This window comes from Phacochoerus africanus, chromosome 13 (genome assembly GCF_016906955.1).
Source record: "Phacochoerus africanus isolate WHEZ1 chromosome 13, ROS_Pafr_v1, whole genome shotgun sequence".
Classification (NCBI taxonomy): domain Eukaryota; kingdom Metazoa; phylum Chordata; class Mammalia; order Artiodactyla; family Suidae; genus Phacochoerus; species Phacochoerus africanus.
In genome coordinates, this window is record NC_062556.1 from 11,672,818 (window position 1) to 11,698,880 (window position 26,063).

Genomic DNA, 26,063 nt, shown 5'->3' on the forward strand with positions numbered 1-26,063 from the left:
TGACCTGAAGAAAATCAAAGAAAAAAATAGAATTACGTAATAAAATATTGGGACTTAAGTAAATGAATTAATTCCGTGTATAGGTGTTATCAATTAATAATTTTATTCAACAGATTTTTTTAAGTCGTTCAATATGCTACATTTTTATTTCCGGTAGGAACTAATTCCAGAGTTCTATTACCTCCCCGAGATGTTTGTCAACAGCAATGGCTATCATCTGGGCGTCAGAGAGGATGAGGTGGTGGTACATGATGTTGATCTTCCCCCTTGGGCAAAAAAACCTGAAGACTTTGTTCGGATCAACAGGATGGTAAGAGCCATGTTATCTTTGCTTGAGCAATAACAGGAACTGAAAAATAGCTTGTCATTTTGGTTAAGCTATGAACAAATTGTCTTTTAACATCTGTAAATACAAGGTTAAATTTTTAAGGGGGAAAAAAAAAAAGAAAGCATTTTCCTGTTGTCTTTTGACGGTGTTCTTTATTGTAGAGTGGATGTTCCTTCCATGAGGACTAATAAAGGAAGGGTGATTCAGTTGCCTTTGCTCCCTTAGGAGAGGACACCCAGATGCGCATCTGTTGACTAACATGGCACGTTCTAAATCGCCTGAAATAAATGCCTAGTCCTTGTTTTTGTCAACTGGCTATATCTGCACTCATTTCACTCATAAAATATTCAAAAGAAAATAATGTACGTTTAGGACGTATGTGGATGTCGGAAACTATAAGCTGTGAAACATGCCTTAAAATCCGTCTAGTAAACATTCTTAGATAGAAAATGCCATTATTTTTAAAATCTGTATGACAGATGTCTGGAAGTTCAAGTGGAAAATGTATAAATGGAATGTTTGCGTATGGTTATTTTGTAGCTCTTAACACGTTCTGTCCATATTTAAGGAGTTTTTAATCTCAAGGTGGTTGCGGTACATGGAAGTGAACCACTTTACCAAACAACCTCTCTGGTGTGCTGTTGTCCTTGGTCAGCTAGGGAAGCGTATCCGTAAAGCCAGTGACCTAAAACATGTTTGGCTTTTGTTTTTGTTTTTGTTTTCTTACCTTATTTCACTCCCAGGTTTTTCCAGCTGTCTCATAAATATGTTTTATTTTATTTTTGCAGCTTATTTATTTGAATCAGAATCCAAGTAAGGCCCACATATTGCAGTGGACCTCACATAGCCCTTAGTCCCTTCTTTTATAAGAGCTCTGTAATTCACATATATACACAAATATAATTCATATACCACACATTTCAACCACATAAAAGTTTTTTTTCAAGTGGGTTTTAGTCTATTCACAGAGTTGTACAACCATCACCACCATCAATTACGAACATTTTATTATCCCATAAAGAAACCCAATACCCTTTAGCATCTCCCCTCAATTTCCCTGCTACCCCAGCCAGCCCTAGGCAGCCACTCATCTGCTTTGTCTCTAAAGACTTGCCTATTCTGGACGTTTCACTTAAACAGGGTCATACAATATGTGATTCCTTCCTCTACCGCTGATTTTGTGTTTCTTTTTCTTCACTGACAGTCACATGCCTCCTTCAACTTTAGAACTCTATTTTCTGTCTCTAAGGTGTATTTTACTTTTAACACACTTTATTTTAGAAAGCCGTTACTGAGGCTGTCACCTGTCGTCCTATGTTTAAAGGTGCTATATAGAGAATCTGCAATTTAGTCTTCCTCTGAGGTAGTGTAATGTATTATATAAATTTTATGTAGGATTTCTCTCACTTTTCAATCTGTAAATTGGCACTTTCAGATATAGGGGATAATTTCATACTAATTACTTCAACAACAGATTATGTCTTCGATGTATGTTTTTAGTGTGAAGGATTTATACTCCTAAAAATCTATATTTACTTTTAAAATCCATAGTGCATTCCCACACTACCCTTAGGTACTTGAATCCTGACTATGATATCAGTGTGAGGCTATCATATTCACAAATTCAACCCAGAAACCTACTCCATACTGAGTTGTGTCTCAGTTGAGTGACTGAGATGTGTCTCAGTCATGTAATTCCACTGTATATTTCTAGAGCCCGGAGTTGTCCCTAACTGTACCTAAGAGTAGTTAATTACCAAATATTTGCTGAATGAATGAATGAATCATAGGGGGTAATTTTAGCATCTTCTCTAATTAGGTCCAAACTAGTGAAACTGAATGTATCCTTCCCTCAGGCAAGCAAAATAGCAAAAATGGTTGGACCAAATTTTCTCTTGCTCATGCTATTGAATTTAAGTGGTTTAACACAGGTTTTCATGTGGGTGCTAGTAATTAATAAATACCAGTTGGTTATATTGGAAAGAGTATGACTTGGAGTTTAAAGTTTCCTGGCTCTTGAACCTGAACTCTGCCGTATACGAGCTTCTTCGCCCTAAGTAAATGATCTCTGGTCTTCCTATTTCTCATTTGTAAAGTGGAATATCTTAGAACTTTTTAAAATCATTACTCCATAAAATTCATTTGTTTTTAGTGTACAATTTATGATTTATAGCAAATTTACAGCGTTGCGTGACCATCAGCTCGGTTTAATTTTAGAACATTACTTTTGCCCCAGAAAGATCTTCTGTCCGCCTCCAGCCCCAGACAACCATTAATCTACTTTCTATCTCCATAAATTTGCCTTTTCTGGACATTGTACCTAAATAGACCCATACAACATATGTTCCTGTATGTTTGATGTCTTTCACTTAGCGTAGTTTTTGAGACGCATCCACGTTGTAGTGTACATCAGTTTTTTGTTCCTTTTTTGCATAGTAATAGTCCACTGTTCATGCACATATACTGCATTTTGTTTATCCATTCATCAGTTGATGAACTTTTGGGTTGTTTCCACTTTGGGGCTGTTTTGAAGACTGCTGCTGTGAACATTCACATATACGTTTCTATATGGACACATGTATTCCTTGCTTTGGGATATATACCAAAGAGGTAGAATTGCTGAGTCATATGGTAAGTTTATGTTTAGCTTCTAAAGAAATTAACTGTTTTGCAAAGCAGCTGTGTACCTTGCATTCCCACCTGCAATGGGGTGGGAATTGTTCCAGTTCCAGTTCCAGTTCCTCCATATCTTCATTAGCACTTGTTACTATCTTTTTTTCTTCTTTATAGCTGTTCTTGTGGATGTGAAATAACATCTCACAGTTTTGGGGTTTTTTTTTTTTTTTGCATTTCCCTAGTAACTGATGATATTGAGAATCTCTTCATGTGCTCATTGGCTACTAAAATATTTTTAGATATATTTTAATAAACATTAGGTAGTGACTCATTATAAATGCAGTGAAAAAGTTTAAATGCTACCAGATTAGCAATTTTATTAATGATATGCCTAAATGAAAAAGAAAAAGCAATTGTGTTTCTAAATACAAATCCCAGAGCAGTATCACACACAGGATTTGTTTAATGCTGGAAAAGATAATTACCTGATAATTTCACATTCATGATAAATCAGATAATTATTATTGCTATAAACTGAACAAGCAAGACCATACACTTTAGAAAAAAAGTGTAGAGAAATCACAATGCTTCATCCATCTAGTATGTTGTGTAGTAATGCAGTCCAGCTAAATAAACTTTCCAGATAAATGAAGTTTCTAGATTTTGATAGCTAAGTGAGAACTTTTTTGAACCATGTTATGGTTATTGTTCTACTTGGTTTCCTATCCTCTCTTACAAAGGATGAAACTTCTCTTTATTATCCTAAGCACCTGTTACTATTCTTTGAAGTGATGTAATTCCATATCTATTCTTCTGCTATTTTCTTCAGATTGTCAACTGTCATCACACTTTCCTTTAATGGCCATACTGATTAGAATTTGTTGCTAGTTTGCAAAATCCGACAATCAGATTTATCATCGATAAGAATCAGGCAAGTGCTGGTTGAGGCCCTGGAGGAAATGTAAAACTTCGTAGCTCTGGTAGAGAGTGATTATCTTCTACCTCAGGTGTCAATCTCCATTGTCTCATCAATTCCAGATTTGGGAATTGTTACGGAAACATGAAGTGACAAAACCCTGCCCTTAATACGTGGAATATTACGTAGGCAGTACTCACCTTGTATCTCTTTTTGCATAGAAAGGGCTTTATGACTGGCCTAGGATACTCTCCTTACTTCTTTGGTGTAGTTGCTAACAGTCTTTTTTTCTCTGCTTTCCTCATTCCAAGACTTACTGCTGACAACTGCTGCACGTCAGGTTGGATACCCTTAGTCACCACACCCTGAATCCCAGGGATGGTCATGAGTCATCCCAATATGGCGGCCGACCAAGAAAAATCAAGGCACCTATAGTGCTTATAGTCTATACCATTTATTGATTGTTCCTTGTCAAACACTGTGCTAGAGCTCCAAGTACAACATTCTTTTAATCTTCAAAAAGTCTCTTGAGAAGTTCCTGTCAGGGCGCAACGGAGACGAATCAGACTAGGAACCATGAGGATGTGGGTTCGATCCCTGGCCTCACTCAGTGGGTTAAGGATCCGGCATTGCCGTGAGCTGTGGTGTGGGTCACAGATGTGGCTCAGATTTGGCATTGCTGTGGCTGTGGCATAGGCTGGCAGCAACAGCTCCAATTAGACCCCTAGCCTGGGAACCTCCATATGCCGCAGGGGCGGCCCTCAAAAGACAAAAAGAAAAAGGAAAAAAAAAGTCTCTTGAAATAAGACTTATCCTGAAACTCAGAGGGGTAAGTTACCGTGGGTATATCACCTGCTTATCAAAGTGGCAGTCTTCCTATCCTCAGTCTCCAAGATCGAATGAGAGGTGGCTTGAGGAGCTGCAGAGAGGGAGAAGGAAGGAGGGAGGGAAGGAAACATGGGGTCAGCAGAAGAAAAGACAGAGATGAGTGGGAATTTACCCCAAATCAGCAGCATGTTCCAGCCTCAACATCTAGGCACACCTAACTGTCTGTGGTCTCTATTATCAAAGCTCTCATACTTGTAAGGCTCCCTTTTCCAGAGTTCCCGTCGTGGCACAGTGGTTAATGAATCCGACTAGAAACCATGAGGTTGCAGGTTCGGTCCCTGGCCTTGCTCAGTGGGTTAAGAATCTGGCGTTGCCGTGGGCTGTGGTGTAGGTCGCAGATGCTGCTCAGATCCCGCGTTGCTGTGGCTCTGGTGTAGGCCAGCGGCTACAGCTCCGATTCGACCCCTAGCCTGGGAATCTCCATATGCCGCGGGAGCGGCCCTAGAAAAGGCATAAGAGGGGAAAAAAAAAAAAAAAAAGGCTCCCTTTTCCGTCCAGTAAAACCTCAGCTTAGAGCTGATGAAGTCCCAGGTCCCACCACACAGCAGGTGTGGGAAGAAGGCGATCCTTCAACTCCACAAATGGAAGAAATGGCATGATTTTGTGTTAATTTACATGCCAAACATGATAGTTACTCACAGGATTTTAGACTTGGAACAGACATTTATTTGAATAAGCAGACGAAGACTCTGAAAAGCAAGTTGGCTGACACCAGATCTGGACCCAAGTGCCTTTTCTGACGTGTTTGTCATTGCAAGTTGGCATTCCAAATGTCATCGCCCCAGGTGCCCTTACCGTCTTTAAAACTTCACCTATATTTTGAACAAAATATGGCTTTATAGATCAACTTGAGAATGAAACCAGATTAGATTCATACTGTTTCTACTTCAGCACGTATTCCAAACAACAAATAGTAAAGGTACTTTGAAATAGAACCACCTTGTTATTTGCAAACTATCTATATCAAGCTATAGTATGTATGACCCCCAGATAACTTATTTGACTCAGACTTACACTTCAGATTTAATCAGTGGCACTCTGGCCTATCATTAGTCGTATGATCACCACATAAGATTTTTTAGAAATCCGGAGTTCCCGTCGTGGTGTAGCAGAAACGAATCTGACTAGGAACCATGAGGTTGTGAGTTCGGTCCCTGGCCTCACTCAGTGGGTTAAGGATCCGGCATTGCTGTGAGCTGTGGTGTAGGTCGAAGATGTGGCTCCGATCTGGCATTGCTGTGGCTCTGGTGTAGGCCAGCAGCAACAGCTCAATTAGACCCCTAGCCTGGGAACCTCCATATGCCGCGGGTGCGGCCCTAAAAAGACAACAACACCAAAAAAAGACTTTTTAGAAATCCCTTTTCCTTAGAAATACCTGATTCTCACCAAATGGTTTTTCACATCATCTGCGTTTTAAGACATTTGGCAGATTATTCATTGAAAGATCCAGTCTGAGAAAGTCTATAAAGACAATTTAGACTCTAAACTGGAGTTTCCCCTCTTAAAAATAATACACTAATGCAAATTTTGAGTAATCATTTTTTATTTATAGTTGCTCAGAATACTTTTGCTGCACATAAATACCATATAATAAATCATTTATTGCTGGTCCTAACATTACCGGTTAGAGAATTGACTTCTGTTTACATACCTATACTTATCGTTTTAACACCTGAAAGGCTGCTAAGAAAACTTTAAGTCAAAAAACAGTTCTTCTAAATAAACTTCGAAACTTAGTATCACTGTAAATCCATATTCATCAAGCCATGACTTGTATGGAAAGAGTCATACAACATTTTCAGCAATGAGTGGTACATTTTTGTTATAAGTATCAAGTTCCACCTTGGGTTCATGAAGAAACAAAAAAGGCAAGACACGGGTTTTTCTCTATTGGAAACCAAATGCTTGTTATCTGATAGGCATTAAGACTTCCCCCCCACCACACACACCCACAGCACGCAGAAGTTGCTGGGCCAGGGGTCTCATCCACACCACGGCAGTGACAATGTGAGATCCTTCCCCACCAGGGAACTCCAAGACTTTTGAACTAAACCTTTACTCCATGCAATGAAAGTCTTTACCCCAAATTCCACTTATTTGGATAAATCAAACTGCCCCTAGTCTTGGTTCCCTGCAGCACCAGGAGGCAGCACCAGGTTGAATCGACCCCATGCAGGAAGTGCCTAGCCAACAACTGTTAGATGGCTTGAGAAGTGTTTATTCTTTCTGTCTTCTTTACCTGGATTTTCCTTTAAGAAGCTGTACAGAATAGGAAGGGAAAGTTCACATGTATCAGCAAGACTCCAGGTCCGTCGTTGCCATTCTTGGTGCATCAGAATGGAGCTAAAGGACAGGACCACGCTGCTGCCTCTGGGAAGAGTTTTAAGCATCAGAGCTCTCAAAACAGAGCTTACAAAAGGTAGCTGTGTGTGCCTACAGCTGCTGTCCTGACCAGTGTCTGCTGTACTGCTTTTCTTCAATTTGAAGTTTTCCTTCACAGCACCCTGTTCATAGTTTAGTTTGCTGCAACCTCTGGTCCATTTTCCCATCATATGAGTGGGAAATGATCGTATGACATGTGAAGAAATAAGGTTAGACATCTGTGTTAACACTGGAACATATAACCAGTAGGCTACCTGTCTTCTTTATTTGCTGAAGAAATATTTATTTGATGAATATTTCTATAATATATAAAGCCTGGATGATAATATAAAATATAGAAGTGTTTCAACTTTCATACGTTTTCCATGAATTCCATGAATACAGGTATCCACTTTTTAATATTATTTCATAACATTAGAAGTTTCTAACTTTATACTGGCTGGGTGGCTCATACAGGATTTAGTGCTTATGAAATGGGTTTAGGGGAAATGTGCTCTCGTATATTTATAATTTGGACTGAGATTATCTTCAGTTATTTGAAGGAGTTCTTTGTAATGAGCCTAAAGTAGAAAATGAAAATGCCGTATATCCTGAAGAAATGACATTCGTGGTGCAATGAAAGCCTTCAGCTCTTGTGTGGATTAGTATTCTGTATCCACACAAAGGAGCAGTCCCTCCTTTTTCTCTCAAGCTGTCATTGAGAAATTCAAGGCAAAGAAGACAAAACTAATGTTACAAAAGGGATGGTCTCACTGATTATAAATGACCAGTTTCATCATTCCAGCAGCAATTAAAAAGGTGTTTGATGCATTTGTGGAAGCCTTTACACGCTGACCACCTTATTTCCTTTTCTTATTTTTTAAAATGAAACAATCCTTAGGTTTTTTTTAATGATGTTATCTCTTTTAGTCTGTGGTTTTTTTAGTTATAGACAATAATACATATACATATGTCGTCTAGGTATATATATAATATATACATATATTATGTATTATTTTATATATATATATATGTAATTGGTTAGAGTTGTTTGTATTTTGTAAATACAATGAGGAGGTTTGTGTTTCACTGAAGAACTGTGAATTCAAACTTTGGTCTCATTAGCCAACCTGGGAAAATAATATAGACACTTTTAGTAGACATTTCAATAACTTCTCAATGCATTGAGTTCATACATCAAGAATTGGTTTAATTTATCCCCGCGAAGCCAGGCTGATGGTGACCGACTCACTCATGAAACATTAATAAAGCGAGTGTTCGGTTCTAACGTGATTATAATCTGACCCCCTCACAAAGGGCAGAAATAGAAAGTATCTCTGATAACATTACCCTAATGCTGGGTTCATCAATCTTAATCTGCCCTTCTTTAAAATTTGTTTTAGCAAAAGGCCTGATAAATACCCAGCCTGCAGCCCCGACGTCCCTGGTGCTGCTGGGCCAAGGGCAGAACATTCTCAGTCTGCAGAGCAGGCAGCAGTGAGCTGGGGCAGAGACACAGGGGATGTGGTTTTATCTTTGACTCTGTTACATCCTTGATGAAATTTTCACTTTTTTCAAGAAAAGTTCTCTTCTATGATAGAAATTTGCATTTGGGATATAGTCAACAGAGGAATTTAAGCAAATAGCATAACATAAGAATCATTGGAAATCTTTAGCAGCAACTTAAAATATTGAGATAAATATCTTGTGTGCGAGTACCTGCCCTTGCCACCTGTTAGCCAGGACATCCTGGACAAATAAGACATCCTTATCCCTTGGGGCTGCAGAATCTTCCTTATCTCTGCAACTGGAGATTTGCTCATTACATAAACTTTCGTTGAGAGCCAGCTCACAGTATGGCATTATGGCAAACTCAAAGAAGACCGAAATCCCGTCATTTACCCCAGTGCCGTGAGCCTGTAAACCCTTCATCCTGGTCTGCGCCCCGGACACACAGCTGTGAGCCATGCAGTGAGTGGCCTTCAGGAGCTCACACTCTAGTTGGGAACCCACGTGAGGAAACATACAGCCACAGTGACCGCTGACAGGTGCTGTAATGCGTTCATTCACCAGCTAATTATCCAGTGGGCCAGGCGCTACCCTCCATGTTAAGAGTGTAACAGTGAACACATAGACAAAGATCCCTGCCCTCCTGGGGCTTACTTTTGATCAAAGATAATTCACAGGCAGAAATTAATAAGTAAAATATCAAGTATGTTAGCAGGTGATCAGTACTGTGGGCAAAAGACGTGTGCCAGGCAAGGGGCTCAGAAATACAGAGAAGAATGGTCACGATCCCCTCGTTGTGATGGTGAGACTCGAACTAGGAGCTGAATCAGACTCTCTTGAGAGAAGAGCAGTGCAGGCAGAGGGAACATCTGGAGCAAAGGCCCTGTGGCAGGAAGGCGCTTGGCAAGGAAGCCAGTGGGCTGGGGTAGAGTAAAGACGGAGACTGAGCAGCAATGCGTCCAGATCACATACGTCCCTGAAGGTCATCAAAAGCACTTTGCATTTTCACTCTGAGTGAAATTGACAATTGCGGCAGTGGTTTAAGCGGAGTACTATGATTTTTTATGTATTTTGAGAGGGTCACTTGGACGACAGTGTTGGGAATGAAATGCTGAGGCACAAGGGTGGAATCAGGCCTGTCTGTTGGGAGGTATTGTGAGCGATGCTGATGGCTTGGACCAGCGTGGTGGCAGTGAAGGTCATAAGAAATTAATGGAGTCCAGATGCATTTTAAAGTTAGAGCCAACACGTGCCCTCTGCAACTTCCTAGTAGTAACCATTTTCCCTCAGATTTTTCTAGTTCTGCAAAGCCTAGGAAAAGAAAGGGTGTGTGTGTGGGGGGGGGGTAGTTCCTGTTGTAGCACAGCGGAAATGAATCTGTCTAGTATCCATGAGGTTGCGGGTTCGATCTCTGGCCTCACTTAGTGGGGTTAAGGATCTGGCGTTTCCATGAGCTGTGGTGTAGGTTGCAGACGCAGCTTGGATCCCAAGTTGCTGTGGCTGTGGTATAGGCTGACAGCTGTAGCTCCGATTCCACCCCTAGCCTGGGAACCTCCATATGCCGTGACTGCTGCCCTCAAAAGAAAAGAAAAGAAAAGAAAAAAGAAAGGGTGGGGAACAAATGTGCAGAGATGGATCCACTCCATTTTAAGAATTTCTTCTAGAAATGGGATGGGAAAGGGAAGCTTAGTGCCTATTGTCATATTAGAGTTTTAGCGGAAATTCAAGCTGCAGGAAAAGCTCAAGTCAACACGTCTATATCTTCCACCAAACTGATCATTTTGAGGGCATGGCACACTTACCCATCTGTATATCTCTGTATATCCTCCAAGGCTAGCGTTTGACATGTGTAGAAGGTCACCGGTAATTTGGGGCTGGAGAGAGATTAGGCTACATTCCCTCCTGTTTGTTTGCATTTCAGTGGGATGTGCTCCTCCAGAGCGGAGATTGTGTCTTGTGTATCAAAGTATCCCTGGGCCTAGAACACTTCCTGGCGCATAAGAGGTGCTTCATATTGAATAAATGAGTGAACGAATGACGAATGAATGATCATTCCCGCTGAGTTCCTTTTCCCTCAGATGCCCTCACAGTTCGCTTCCTCATGATAGTCCTTAACTGTCACAAACTGAAGGAAAAGCCTTCTCTGACTGCCTCCTCTAAACTAGCAGTTCCCTCCCCATTTATACACACCTCTCAACTTTCTCCCCGCCTTTCTCTTTTCCTTAGCACTTTTCGCCTTCAGACATACTCTCTCTCTTACTCACTATCTTGGGTTTTGTCTCTTTCTCCCCACTACACTGTAAACTCTCTGACAGGGAGTTCGGTGTTGCATTTATTCAGTGCTGTAATCTTAGCATCTAGAATAGTGTCTGGCACATAGCAGATGATCCATCAATATTTGTCGAATGAACGAATGAATTTCTTTCCCACCCCACCCTCGATTCCTGACATTTCTTTTCTTCCTTCTTGTAACCGACACATCTTTCCCATTGCTTAATTAATCACTCAATAAATATTTACTAAATATTGATTATTAATGCTATGGGAAGTGCAAAAGAAGCATTAGCTATAATCTCTATATTCCAAATGCTTCTATTCTAGTTGAGGATATCGTATGGCATGTTTGAAACAATTAAGTGTTAATTGGTAATAATCCCATTCCTTTGTTTAGCACTTTACAATTTATATGCAAATTGATTTTCACAAGTAAATTTGTATACATTACTTCCTACATTAAACAGAAGGGAACTGATGAGAAGTGTTATAGAAGGTCGTAGAAGACTTCATAGAGGAGTTCCTATCATGGCTCAGCCTTAGCAAAACCAACTAGTATCCATGAGGACGCCGGTTCAATCCCTGGCCTCGGTCAGGGATCCGGCATTGGCCTGAGCTGTGGTGTAGGTCGCAGATGCGGCTCAGATCTGGCATTGTTGTGGCTGTGGTGTAGGCCAGCAGCTATAGCTCTGACTCACCCCCCTAGCCTGGCAACTTACATATGCTATGGATGTGGCCCTAAAAAGACAGAAAAAAAAAAAAAAGACTTCATAGAGTATGAGGTGGAAAACTCAGGAAATGAACATTGGCCTTGAGTGGCGATGGCTAAGACTTGAAAAAGAAGCAGGGAAGTGAAAAGCTTTTATTTTCAGGAGAAAGGAGCAATAAGGGTTCAGAGGTCAGACCAGCCTCTGTGTGCCCAGGACTGTAAATTGTGCTACTGGAGCCAAGGCTTTGTAGCTAGAAGCCCAAAGAAATAGTGGGGAAGGGTGGGATCAAAGTTTGAAAGGCCTCGGGGGTCAGGTAAAGTTTCCTTCCACTAAAATGTGCTATGATTGGAGGAACCTTGGTAGATTTGAGGTGGAGGATGACAGTAGGAGCGTGCTGGTTTCAGAAGTGTGTCCCACCAGCAGGGAGCAAGACTCAGATTAGAGGAAGAGGTCAGAGTCTGCTGCACTAGGACGGTGCTGATGGGAATGGCCAAGTCCTCTGTATTATATACACCCAGGAAATAATCAGGTGGTAGAATCATTTAAGCCTCCCAAAATAAACATTTAAAACAACTATGTTGGGAGTTCCCATCATGGCTCAGTGGTTAATGAATCCGACTAGGAACCATGAGGTTGCGGGTTCGATCCCTGGCCTTGCTCAGTGGGTTAAGGATCCGGCGTTGCCGTGAGCTGTGGTGTAGGTTGCAGATGCGACTTGGATCCCGCGTTGCTGTGGCTCTGGCGTAGACCAGCGGCTACAGCTCGGATTAGACCCCTAGCCTGGGAACCTCCATATGCAGCGGGAGCGGCCCACGAAATTGCAAAAAGACAAAAACAAACAAACAAACAAAAAAACTATGTTGCCCTTATTTAAAATAATTAAAATTTTCACTGGGTGATAGCTATAACTTCAGTTTAATCATGCTAAGAAGCCAGCACAGACACTACAGAATAAGTAGCAATATGATTTTCTAATTGTCTGCTGGAATATATGCAACTCTGAAGAATTTTTTTCAGTATCAGAAGCAGATTTTTGAGGCAATAAGAGGAAAGGCTTGGAAATGCTCTTGGGGTAGTCTGGTCTTAAAAAAAAATAATTTAGGAGAAATTAGCATTCTCTCCTCACAGTTAATGCCACTAGCCTAGTTTCCTTTTTCCTAAGTTTCTGAGCTGCTTTATCTTAAACCTGCTAGAGAAAGAATTTTCTACCATCTAAGACCCATGGGACAATATGGAAATTAGAATTAGGTAACTATTATTCATCTAAGAGAGATCCTCTCTGGTTTAAATCTCACTTCCTCTCAGATCCCCAGGGTAGAATTATGGATTGGGAATTGGTTTATCCAGGCTTAAAGCAATTGCTTCTGCTTTTAGATATGCAAGTAGAGGGTAAAGCAAGCTATTAAGACCATTATAACCCTAATAGCTTAGTAATCAAGTCTTTCTTTATATTTTTCACTTGTATTTTCAAGAAAATCTTGTTTCAAAGTCCAAAATGGGTTTTTGCATGAAAACATAGTTCTGAAAAGAACAAATAAGCAGAAAAGCATGTATTTAAATAACAGATTAATGCTGTTTAGAGTACAGTTAAGTCTCGGTATAAGGCTTCAGCTTTAGATAGATCTTTATGCTCTAATTATGCGATACCTAAAATTCAATTCTTAGATATGCATTTGATCTAGAACCAGATTCAGCTCTTAAATGTTTTAACTGGATTTTCTTTTGTTTCTACAGTGACTAGCAAGTCAGACAATCCATAAGACTGTCTGTTTAATCTACTACCTTATTGTCTGTCATTTAATTTTATACCCCAAAAAACCCCTGAGGCAGAGTTATTTTGATTGTTTGTTTATTGATTCACCCTCCTACCTAACCTTCAGGATAAAACGGCATAAGCAACTATAGACATAGAGAAGTTTAAATTTAATTAAAATTATTATAAACAACTATAAACTAATAAATTTTAGAACTAAGGTAAAATGGATAAATATACCGATAAAATATAAAATGTCAAAATTGGCACCAGAGGACTTAGAAGCCTTAAAGAAATTTAAATAGTAAATCTTCCCAACCACAAAAATATCCAAGGCCGTATTATTTTACAGGTGAGTTCTAACAAATTTTCTGAGATAAGGAATTCATTTCTTATGGAAATTATTCCAGAAAACATTGGGAGCCATCCAGCTCATTTTATGAGGCTAGTGTGATGCTGATTCGAGTAGCTAAAGGGAAACAAAGGAAAAAAGAAATGGGGCTGTTTCATGTATTGATATAAATACAAAAAAATCTAAACAAAATGCTAACAACTCAACAGTGTTTTAAATATATGCGTGTGTGTATTGCATCCAGACTGACCCTTTGGAGTTCCCATCGTGGTGCACCATGAGGTCTTATCGATGTCACTAGACATACTTGGAAAGAAAGGGTCCATGAAATTTATTCCTTTAGAATAAAACAATTATTGAACTAAATGCCTAACGCAATTATGAGGGTTGGAAGGAATGGTCATTTTTCACTTAGTTGAGTTTTGAAACATTTATTCTTTTATGTCTATCCATTACTTCTGTTTTCCTCTGCTATGGGCAATGCCTATAATTTGTTTGATGTTTCTCTCCTTTCGTTTGCATGCGTTTTTCAAAAACATTACTCATGGAATGTATTTTTGATGTATAAAAATTAAATAGGGTCATAGATTTCATTATGTTTCTGACTTGTTTTCAATTAGCCTTGTTTTTACAACCTACCCATGTGGCTGTGTATAGGCGGTCCACTGCTTCCACGGAGAAGGAAAGGGAAGTCCCCTGGTAAGGAGCCCTAGACTGCCCCTGACTTGCCACGACGCAAGGCTGGGGTGAATGTCCACTTTGGCATCCTCGTTTGGCTTGTTGTGAGAATTTCTTTGGGACTCGTAGTCTGGAGTAAGACAGCTGCCACTGCACTAGATGTGCAGAGACTGAGTCTGAGTCGTTAGTGCCCAGCTGCTCTTCAGGTTGGCTGCCCCTGTCTTCACCCCCCACCCCCCAGGCCCAGTGCAAGAAGGCTTCTACAAGGCCACAGCCCCTTCGACAACCGGTATTAGTCAGGTTTGTAATACTAGCCAGGGTAACAGATACAAAACAATATCTCACTGGTGACTACTGAGGAATTCCTTATCTTTGGAATATGCTTGTTGGCCTTTTGGGTTTCCTCTTCTACAAATTTCCTTTTCATGCTCTTTGCCTGTTTTAAACAGAGGTTCCTGTCTTTATGTCGTTATTTTGCAGGCGTTCTTTATATATTTTCAACAGTAGTTGGTTTTGTTTTGTTTTTGGGTTTTTTTTTGTCTTTTTTTGTTGTTGTTATTGTTGTTGTTGTTGTTGCTATTTCTTGGGCCGCACCCGCGGCATATGGAGGTTCCCAGGCTAGGGGTCCAATCGGAGCTGGAGCCACCGGCCTACGCCAGAGCCACAGCAACGCGGGATCCGAGCCGCGTCTGCAACCTACACCACAGCTCACGGCAACGCCGGATCGTTAACCCACTGAGCAAGGGCAGGGACCGAACCCGCAACCTCATGGTTCCTAGTCGGATTCGTGTGCCACGACGGGAACTCCCGTAGTTGTTGGTTTTAGACATCGCAAATGCATTCTCCCGAATATCACGTCTATTAACTTTATCCCCATTAATCTTGGTTGAGCAGAACTTCTTCAACTGAGATGTTTTTCCTTTACATTTATGATCTTGGTATTTTGTTTTGAGTAACAAAGATAACTTTATATATTTTGATGTATCAGCTTTATACTTATGGTTTTGCTTTTCATACACTGGTCTTTATCTAGAGTCTACTTTTACTTCTAGGTGCTGTTAGATAGAGAACCAGTATAATTTTTGTTTATATAGTAAGTCAGTTTTGCTAACATCATCTACGAAATAAACGCAACTTTTTTTTTTTTTGTCTTTTTGTCTTTTCTAGGGCCGCACCCAGGGCATATGGAGGTTCCCAGGCTAGGGGTCCAATTGGAGCTATAGTCCCTGGCCTTCTCCACAGCCACAGCAACGCGGGATCCAAGCCACATCTGCAACCTACACCACAGCTCACAGCAACGCTGGATCCTTAACCCACTGAGCAAGGCCGGGGATCAAACCCACAACTTCATGGTTCCTAGTGGGATTCACTAACCACTGAGCCTCGACGGGGATTCCATAAATGCAACTTTCTTGAGTGATATGTACTGTCATCTTTAGTGTGTGAATATATATTTGAAACAAAGACATAAAACTGCTGTTGTTTACAAATAGTATAATCTACCTACCAATTCTTTTCTCCTTTTCTTCCATCCTCTCTTCCTGACCTCCTTCCCTTACTCCCTTCTTTTTGCTTTATTTCCTTTTTTCCTATTATCTGTCATCTATCTATCATCTAGCTAGCTATGTGTCTATCTCCAGCTCTTTGCAGCTTATCTTTATCTTATACATCTTAATATCTAGTAGATTTATTCTTTTTAGAGTCAACTCAGCTATTTGTGGACTTTGATTCATCCCTGTAACTTTTACAATAAGTATATGGCTACATCAAAATGAGTTTTATTGGCATTGCAATAAATTTACAGATTAATTTGGAAAAAATGATGTTAGGTTTTCCCATTGGAGGTCTCAGAATGCCTCTTTTTATGCAGATCCTTTTCTATGTAGCTTAGTAAAGTTAAAAATTAACATTTTCTCCATAAAGGACATGGGTATTTGTGGTTAATTCCCAGGGACTTCATAAATTTTAATGCAATCATATATTGTTAAAAGTATATTTTATACGCAGTTATTGATAATATAGGAAAATACTATTGATTTCTGTAAGCTTGACTGTGTTCCTGGCAACTCCTATTAGTTAATTTCTTTGTTTTTTCTCACAAGAAGCGTTCTCAACCTTGATGACTATATGAGACAACAGTGGTGATAGGGAACCTCCTTGTCTTTTTTCCTGATCTTAAGATGATCAGATCAGATCACCCGGGCATGTGGAGGTTCCCAGGCTAAGGGTCCAGTTGGAGCTGTAGCTGCACTTTGAAATGCTGTAGCTGATTTGAAATGGTTGCTATGTGGTTATGTTGATAAAATCTCCCTTTAAATAATAGATCTGATTTCGCTAGTATTTTGAATTCCAATGAATAGACATGGGCAATAACTAACTACTCTATAATGAACTGCCATTTATTTATTTTTTCATCCTTTCATTTGTTGTGCCATGTCTTGGAAGCATTACTGACTAATTACTGACTTTTCATTTGTACTGACTGACCAAACCAATATTATAGACATAATCAACATAGAATTTTAACCAGTATCTCTTTTGTATTTTACTCCCTTTTTCTGTTTTAGTCTGAACTATTATGTCAAGACCAATGAGGTCCAGAGTGTAGAAATCCCGTTTAATTTTATGTAAACTATCCTTTCATAAAAATCTAATTGTTTAGGAGTTCCCATCCTGGTGCAGCGGAAACAAATCCGACTAGGAACCATGAGGTTGCGGGTTTGATCCCTGGCCTCGCTCAGTGGGTTAAGGCTCCAGCTTTTGCTGTGAGCTGTGGTGTAAATTGCAGATGCGGCTCGGATCTCACGTTGCTGTGGCTGTGGTGTAGGCCGGCAGCTACAGCTCCGATTGGCCCCTTAGCCTGGGAACCTCCGTATGCCACAAGTGCGGCCCTACAAAGACAAAAGACAAAAAAAACCCTAATTGTTTATATATATATTTCCGACTGAAAAACATCCACAGTAAGTGGTATCAATAAAATTCCAAAAATTTTGAAAGGAATAGATCAAAAAAGAGGTTGAAGGGAATAAATTGCTAGGCAAACATGATCACGGGAAGAGTTGAAAAGTATCATTCCGCTATTTTGTAGATTTAAGAAATGAAACAATTATCAGAGGGCTAATTTAAAAAATCATTTATTAATTAAATGAATTTCAAGCTGGTTTCAACACCTTAGAAGTTAGGAACATGCAGCCAAAGAATGACTTCATTCTCATATTTAGTTATGTCTGTAATTTCAAAGTTTGTTTGATACAGCTTTGAATAGTTGAAATTTGAAACGCTAGCTCTAACAGCTTTCTGTTCATGTTGCTGAGATCACTGTGCCCTTAAAATCAATAAGAAATTGATGATGCATGAATGCAAGAAAGTGAGAGCTATAGTGACTGTACCGTGATTGTCACTGCTTACACCACAGGTGTGAACAGAACTCCACGCCTGCCTGTCAGGGTACCTCTAGGGAGCTCATGATGGCTTCTGAGGACACGAAAAGCCTTCTTTTTTTCTGACTCTCTATGGAAGCTTCTCATGGTCACTGACTCTCAGTAATTTGCATTCATTTCCTGCTAGTTAGCAAACATCTAAAATTACCCGGCGGTGTAACAGCAGAGTTAATTCATAGCAGAAGGAAGTTATGCCTTTTTAGTAGCGTTAGAGGTAAATTTGAAGACTATAGGCAGGAAAATAAGTGTATATTAAGTGTCTAATAAACTGTTTAGTTTCAACCCATGTTTAAAAATTAGAAATGAAATTCTTGTAAATGGCATTAAAGGAGGCATTTCAAATTATTGTTGTGTTTTTTTAAGAAATCTATTTAATATTAAAATACACAATGCACCCCATAACAAAACCAACAGAACATTAAGTATTTTAGAGAGAAATTTTTCTTTTAGGTGTGTGTTTTATTATAGGTTTTATTTGGCCATTTCTAAGAATAGAAGCTCTAAGACATACAGATAAAATTTAGGAATATAAAGAATGTATTGTAATTCTTTATACAGAATATTTCAAAGTAAGAAAAAGAGGCGTTTACTAAGTTTGTAATGTCTCAAATTTCTTTCTTGACTCATTGCAGGCTCTGGAAAGTGAGTTTGTTTCTTGCCAACTCCATCAGTGGATTGACCTTATATTTGGCTATAAGCAGCGAGGACCAGAAGCAGTCCGGGCTCTGAATGTTTTTCACTACCTGACCTATGAAGGCTCCGTGAACCTGGATAGTATCACTGACCCTGTGCTGAGGGAGGTAGGTAATAAAATTGCGTATTATTTGGAAATTTTCTGTCACCCCTTCAAAACAAATTCGGCTTTCCATCTCTTTCTGTATAAATTTCTTTTCAGTGTAAATTTTTATAAAACTTAGACTTTAAATTTATAAAAATTTTATAGAACTTGACAAGTGTGGAAAAATGAGTGTTAGATGTCAGAAACAAGTAATGAGACCACCATGTAGTTCCTTTTGTTTTTCGGTTTTGTTTTGCTTTTTAGGGCCATCCTGGCAGCATATGGAGGGTCCCAGGCTAAGGGTCCAATCGGAGCTGCAGCTGTTACCTACGCCAGAGCCACAGCAACAGGGGATCCGAGCTGTGTCGGCGGCCTGCACCACAGCTCACAGCAATGTCAGATCCCCGGCCCACTGAGCGGGGCCAGGGATCGAACCCGCATCCTCATGGGTTCTAGTTGGATTCGTTTCTGCTGCGCCACAAGGGGAACTCCTGTAGTTCCTTTTAGAGTTACAGACGTACAAAATGCACTTCAGTATCCCTGTTTTATTTGTTTTACTTCAGAGCCTTCATTAAAATGCTTCATGCTTTTTGTGTGTTATTAATTAATGAAACCTAGCTGAGTCTTTCAACATGAATCGTTCACATGAAAACAATCGGCCAGTATCCATCTGCTTCTATTATAAAAGCAAAATTACAACCTTCTAGACAGAATACTCAAAAGACACATCAGTAAAACTGGGGTAAGGTTATATTATTTTATTCCAGTAGGTTCTCAAAAATGCATCAATGAAATAGATGAGGTTATCGTATTTTCATTCCTGTATGTTCTCACCCTGAAATTTTTTAGCTCACATTTGGCAATTATATGCTGTAATATGTGTAGAAGTACTTTCTGTGAAAATGTTCATAAGACGTATTATTTAAATCACTTCCACGTTGCACAGAATTACTTCGGATAGGTAAAAAGAGGGAAGATGCAACAGCTGCTGGATGAGCCTTGCTTCACGGAAGCTGTGTCCCAGCCTTTCACCCTACCCGCTATCTGCCATCTGCTCTATGCAAAACAAGTCACCATTTCTACATTTCCAGTCGGTGGAGTGCTTTTTTATTTTTTTATTTTGAATTTTAGAGGTGGAAAACTCGTAGATTTCGGAAATAAAGCTCTACGAGAAAAATTTGCATCCATAAAATCATTTCTTAGAGATTTCTATAAAAACAAGATGAGTTCACTTGTATGGTTTCAAGCCGAGAAGAGGAAGGGAAGGGAAGCAGCTCATGATCATTGATCATTGGACCCTTAGGGCTAAATATTCAGAGAACACATTGCAAGCGTATTATTAGGTGCAGTGTTATACCGTGTTGTATGCAGAAGGAAATGGGATTATTGCCTGAAGCTGGGAGAAAGAGGTAGGGACAGAGAATGAATGGATGAGAGAGAAGCGAAACATTATGGAAATAAGTTGGTGAAATAAGGGATTTTCTCTACAAAATAATCTCATTGGTTTGTACACAACTGGGCATTCTAATTCTGAGCTTAATTATTCTCTTAGCAATACACCTTTGTTTAATACATGCCCCAGTGCTATAAATGCCTGACAAACTCTATTCTTCTTTCAGAGCCAATACCTTTAGAATCAGAAAAAAAGAAAATAATTGGAATACTTACCTTTTTATTCCAAGACCAACTACAGATTGTTTTTTGACTTTTAAATATCATAGACAATTTTCCTCCAGAGTATTTTGGTGTGCATTTTTGTCTATTATAAAGTGTTGTCCTTATTAGGAAATTTGTGAGTTAATCTTCTTGGGCAAGGAGTACCCATTGTGGCTCAGCGGTTAGCGAATCTGATTAACATCCATGAGGACGCAGGTTCGATCCCTGGCCTCACTCAGTAGGTTAAGGATCCGGTGTTGCCGGGAGCTGTAGTGTAGGTCACAGACATGGCTTGGATCCTGCATTGCTGTGGCTGTGATGTAGGCCAGCAGCTACAACTCCGATTCAACCGTTAGCCTGGGAACCTCCATATGCCGTGGGTGCAGCCCTAAAAAGCAAAAAAAAAAAAAAAAAAAATCCTCTTGGGCAAAATAAAAATATTTTAAGCATATTGTACATAATGAAAGTGCAAGGCAACATTAAAATTGACGGAAAAATAGCAGAGAGTAAATAAATAGATAAAGGAGAGAATAAAAAGAAAATGGAATTAGAATTGAGACTTTACATGGACATCATGTTTATTACTTGACTCCTGTAAAAATACCTGCTTCTACAAAATATCACACCGCTGTTTTGGACAGTGATAAAAACTATGTATAATTGTCAAACCGTGGAACTTCCTAATGAGACATTATGTCAGAACGCATACTTTAAAAAAAACACTGTGGGTCAGGAATGGTTCAGCCGTGTTAGTTGTTGCATAGACAGTCTCCATAGTAAGATGTTACTCTTCCTGATATCTCATAGTGGGGCAGGCGGAGTGCTTTACTTCAGGACTCTATTTGCAGCCCTCCCAGTCTGAGGGCGTACTTGCTGAATACTGAGGTTCCATTAGAGAAACTTCCAGAGTCATTCGGGAGCGTGCATGTCCTCCCTCCCCAAACCCCTCGCCTGCCTCTCTCACCCCAAAACTCCTCTGTCGGTTCTCTGAATACTAGCCGATGGTGCACTGTTGCCTTTCTTCCAGCAGCCAGCGCAGACTCAGAGCCAGGGCAGCAGAGGTCGTCGCCCTCACCCAGTGGACCTGTGTCCCCTCGAGTTTGCTTAGGAAGATGCTTTATCGCCTTAGGACCGCTAGGGAACCACCGAGTGTGTGGTAGCATGACAGACTAAATGAGCCTGTGGGGAACATGAGTTCCCTGTCCCTCTCCCCACTCCCACTCTTCCCTCCTCTGCCCCAGGACTGACATATGGCCACCAAAAAAGTTCTGCGCGAGCGCTTAAGAACCAGCAAAGGATGAGAGTCCACCTGAATCCTGTGAGTTTTCTCGTGTGGCCAAGCCGTTTAATATCCCTCTGCCTCCACTGCTTTCTCTATAAAGGAGGGACAATACCGACGTGTTTGCCCGCATAAAATCATTCAGCATCTGCTGTCACAAGAAAGAGCCCTGTGGAGGAGTGTGGGACAGGCGTTATTTGGCGCCCTTAAACATATACTCTCCCTGCGAGGAGGTGCTTGCAAGGCACACCGCCTTCTACCAAACCTCAACATTGCGTTCCCAGAGGGAGGTCTGCCCTGTGGTGCTGTGACTTGAGAGAGTTGATATCTACCTAAAAGGTTGGACAGAGGCTCTTGGGAAAAGCCGTGCTCAAAATGTTAAGCCTTTTATTGAGCCCATTTCATTCCTGTTATTTGATAGTGCTTACGTTAGTATTTTTAGAATGTGAAGATCACTGTATTTCACAAAGCTAACACCAAAGGAAGGCTACGGTTATACTAAACTCCAGCCAGCCTAAGGAAGATGATTTTTAATGCCTTAATTAAATACTGATTTAAAGGAGAACTATTTAATATATAAAAATCTACATATGTCCCTCTTGTAAAAAAACAAAAGAAAAGAAAAAAACCCAGTATATATATAGCCCACAGTCTGCCTAGAACTTTGAGCTTTGAGGTTAGTTCTAAAATTTGAGAAATGGCTTAAGGTTATTGATTCATTCTTCCTTGACAGATGAAATCATGAAGCAGCACTAACTGCAGCAATTATGGCATTAAAATGTCAAGAAATTAGAGGTCGGAATAACAGATAATTGTCTTCTCTATGTCAGATTTAAAATTGACATTCTTTGACAGCTTAGGATCTCTGGCTGAGAAAAATATGACAGCTTAACTTATTTTATACTTGTAAAGCAGTAATTGATAATAAACTTTATCATGACAGCCTCTGGGCAGGAACATGACAGAACAGTTCTGGTACAAAGCTCTTCCTAATGTGTAAACACTAGATCTGTTGGATATTAGATATTATTTAAATTGTCTTAAATCTTGGCTTTTATCATAATCTTATAGACACTTTTTTTCATAGATGAGCTCATCTGATTATTTCAGCAGTGTTTTTCAGGCATAATAATAAACATCTTTCTTACCCATTTTTACATATTAATAAAAATAATGTGATTGGAGTTCCCGTCGTGGTGCAGTGGTTAACGAATCCAACTAGGGACCATGAGGTTGCGGGTTCGATCCCTGGCCTTGCTCAGTGGTTTAAGAATCCGGTGTTGTCCTGAGCTGTGGTGTAGGTCACAGACACGGCTGGGATCTCACGGTGCGGTGGCTGTGGTGTAGGCCGGCGTCTACAGCTCCGATTCGACCCCTAGCCTGGGAACCTCCATATGCCACGGAAAGTGGCCCTAGAAAAGACGAAATAATAATAGTAATAATAATGTGATTTACTGTATATTTTTGCCTTACCAAATGATGGCCAAGAAACTCCACTTTATAACCTGTTGAGGAAATAGGCTACTCTGCTTTGCGAGAATCTGGTCCCATGGTTTTCTAATTCCTTGCAACTTGAATGTGGTCCATAGACCAACAGTATCAGCATCACCTGGGAACTTGTTTGCACTCCAGACTCTACTCTCAGGCCTCCCTGACCTAATAAATCAGAACGTGCATTTAAGGAGATGCTCAGGTGACTTGTTGGAGACATTAGAGTTTAAGAAGCACTGCTCTACTAAAGGAGTGTTAGAATGATCTGAAAACTTTTTTTCTACTGAAGTAGAGAGAATGATATAATGAACCCCTATATACCTATCACCCAGTTTCAAAAATGCTAAATTTTATTTCATCTATATCCTTACTGCCACCTCCCTTTACTATTTTCTTTTTCTTTCTTTTTTTTTTTTTTTTTTTTGTCTTTTTGCCATTTCTTGGGCCGCTCCTGCGGCATATGGAGGTTCCCAGGCTAGGGGTCGAATCGGAGCTGTAGTCACCGGCCTACACCAGAGCCACAGCAACACGGGATCCGAGCCGCGTCTGCAACCTACACCACAGCTAACGGCAACGCCGGATCATTAATCCACTGAGCAAGGCCAGGGATCAAACCCGCAACCTCATGGTTCCTAGTCGGATTTGTTAACCACTGCGCCACGACGGGAACTCCCCCTCTAGTATTTTCAAGAGCACGTGCCATATCCATTGAGCCCCGTCCAGTTCTCCATCCTTCCCTCTTCTAGCCCAAGAGTATCTCAGAATATCCAGGAGAGGGTTCAAGCAGGTTTATTTTAAAAAAAAAAAATTCTCTCCAGGCAATTCTTATTCGTTCCAGTTAAAAAAAAAAATTTATCTAGCCTAACACTCTTATTAAATGATTTTTTCCAAGGATACCCAGCAATGCAGCATCAGAGCCAGACTTAGATGAAGTCTCCTGATTCCCAAGTCAAAGTTTCTTTAGTCCCATTATTTTCTATGAATTTAAAAATAACAAGGTGTTTATTAATGCTTTTTCATTTTAGGGATGATATTCTTCCATATTCCAAAATGATTCTTAAAAATATAAGGGACAGTTTAATGTGTACTTACATTGTACTAATTTAAACTGTAAGGTTTTCTATCTTGTTTATGCTTTTGAATTTGTTAAAAGTTTCAACTCAGTAAAACTTCCATTAATTATAGGGAAAAAATTAAGATAGCTTTAAGAAATATTTATCAGCCTTTTTTGGGTTTTGGGGGGTTTTTTTGGTCATTTGTTCTAATCACTTCCCTGATACCTATGTTTCATCAGTCTTTGAGAGTTCCTAAACCACTCTCAAGGAGATTATGCCATAATTAATTAATAGTTGGTTAGTGAAGGAGTTCCCATCGTGGCTCAGTGGTTAACGAATCCGACTAGGAACCATGAGGTTGCGGGTTCGATCCCTGGCCTTGCTCAGTGGGTTAAGGATCCGGCATTGCCATGAGCTTCGGTGTAGGTTGCAGACTTGGCTCAGATCCCGCGTTGCTATGAGTCTGGTGTCGGCCAGTGGCTAGAGCTCCGATTCGACCCCTAGCCTGGGAACCTCCACATGCTGCGGGAGTGGCCCTAGAAAAGGCAAAAAAAAAAGTTTATTAGTGGAAATTACAAATTAAATGCCACAAAAATTATTTACTGTACTCTTATAATGAGCGAAAAATATTTTACTCTGAAATTGTTTTTAAAAATTATCAGTCTTACAATCATGGATATAATTACTCAAGCCTATCTGCCTCTGAATATGATAATATGGTGCCTAGCAGGCAATAAACAGTAATGGAAAGGTGGGAATCAGATAATAGGTTATATCCCAGCCCCATCATTATCGAGTGACATTAACCAAATCACTTTACTTGCATGTACCTTTGTTTAACCAGTTAAAATAGGATAGGAGAAATCATAGCCAACTCATAGGGCTGTATTTGAGAATCACATGAGAAAAGATATGTGAAAATACTTCGTAAACTATAAAGCACTAGACAGATTGTAATTATTACTACCCCAAACCATAATTCAGGTGTCTTGGAAGACCTTCTGTTCCCTGTATCATCCTATCTATAGTCAACAGTGTCAAACTGAAAAATGATTTAAGAGAGTTCTTTTTTGCAGTAAGAGGTATACACATGTCTATCATAAAAAGCTGTTTTGCTGGCAAGCTATTAGAACATATGGGCCATACAGCATTTATTTATTTATACATACACGTTTGTCTACTTACGCTGAGAATATGGAAACATTAAATGTATTTTAATATTACCAGTAGTCATAAAAACATGGTATTTTTAGTCTAATTTTCTGTTACTAATATTTCTTAGACTTAGATTGCATTTCCTCTGTTATCTCTTTCTTTGATCTCACAGGAATAACAAAGCATTCCTTTGGATCTGCGAGGGTGAAAATATGCACATAGGAAGTAGAATAGATCACTTCAGTTTTCATTTTATTTTCTTGCTGAAACATTGCTTAACTACTACAGAGAACTGACATGATAGGGCTGTCAGGAACCAACAAGACAGATGTGTTTTTAACCAAAACAGCTGCAATGCTGACTTTCCTAGAAGATGAACTCATAAAATGTATCAGGAAAGAAATTCCCCCACTTTTCGTCCTGATGATGTAAGCAGAGGTATTTGCAGTGACAACAGTGATGGCCTCTACAACCACAGCTTATTCTTTCTGAGAATTCGCTGTTCCTGGTCTTTTCCTTTCCCTATTTCTGACCTCTTTCCTCCATCTACCAGGGATGTGAATACCCCTCCAGGATCACAAGGTTGCCCACTCATCTATCCATGATGCCTACTTGTTTTCAGATGAGGGATGTTCAGCGTTCTTCTCGGCAATAATTCTGAGACGTGATTGCAACAAAGGACAAACAAAATGGCTAATGAAGATTTCTTAATTTTCTCCCTGTAATTACTGGATGTTTTACTGAGCTTAAAATGTTAACAAATTTGGGAGTTCCCACTGTGGCTCAGTGGTAATGAACCTGGGCAGTATCCGTAAGGATGCAGG

At 39.9% G+C, this 26,063-nt stretch overlaps 1 protein-coding gene across 8 annotated transcripts in view; it reads left to right on the top strand.

The window, feature by feature from the left end:
- The window catches only part of NBEA (neurobeachin), a 636,767-nt gene that overhangs the window by 571,070 nt on the left and 39,634 nt on the right, over positions 1 to 26,063 (top strand). For all 8 annotated transcript variants that reach the window (XM_047756277.1, XM_047756280.1, XM_047756278.1 and 5 more), the window contains 2 exons: positions 158 to 310; positions 18,458 to 18,625. In XM_047756277.1, the coding sequence (XP_047612233.1) occupies positions 158 to 310; positions 18,458 to 18,625 (321 nt within the window). The remainder of the gene's footprint in view (positions 1 to 157; positions 311 to 18,457; positions 18,626 to 26,063) is intronic.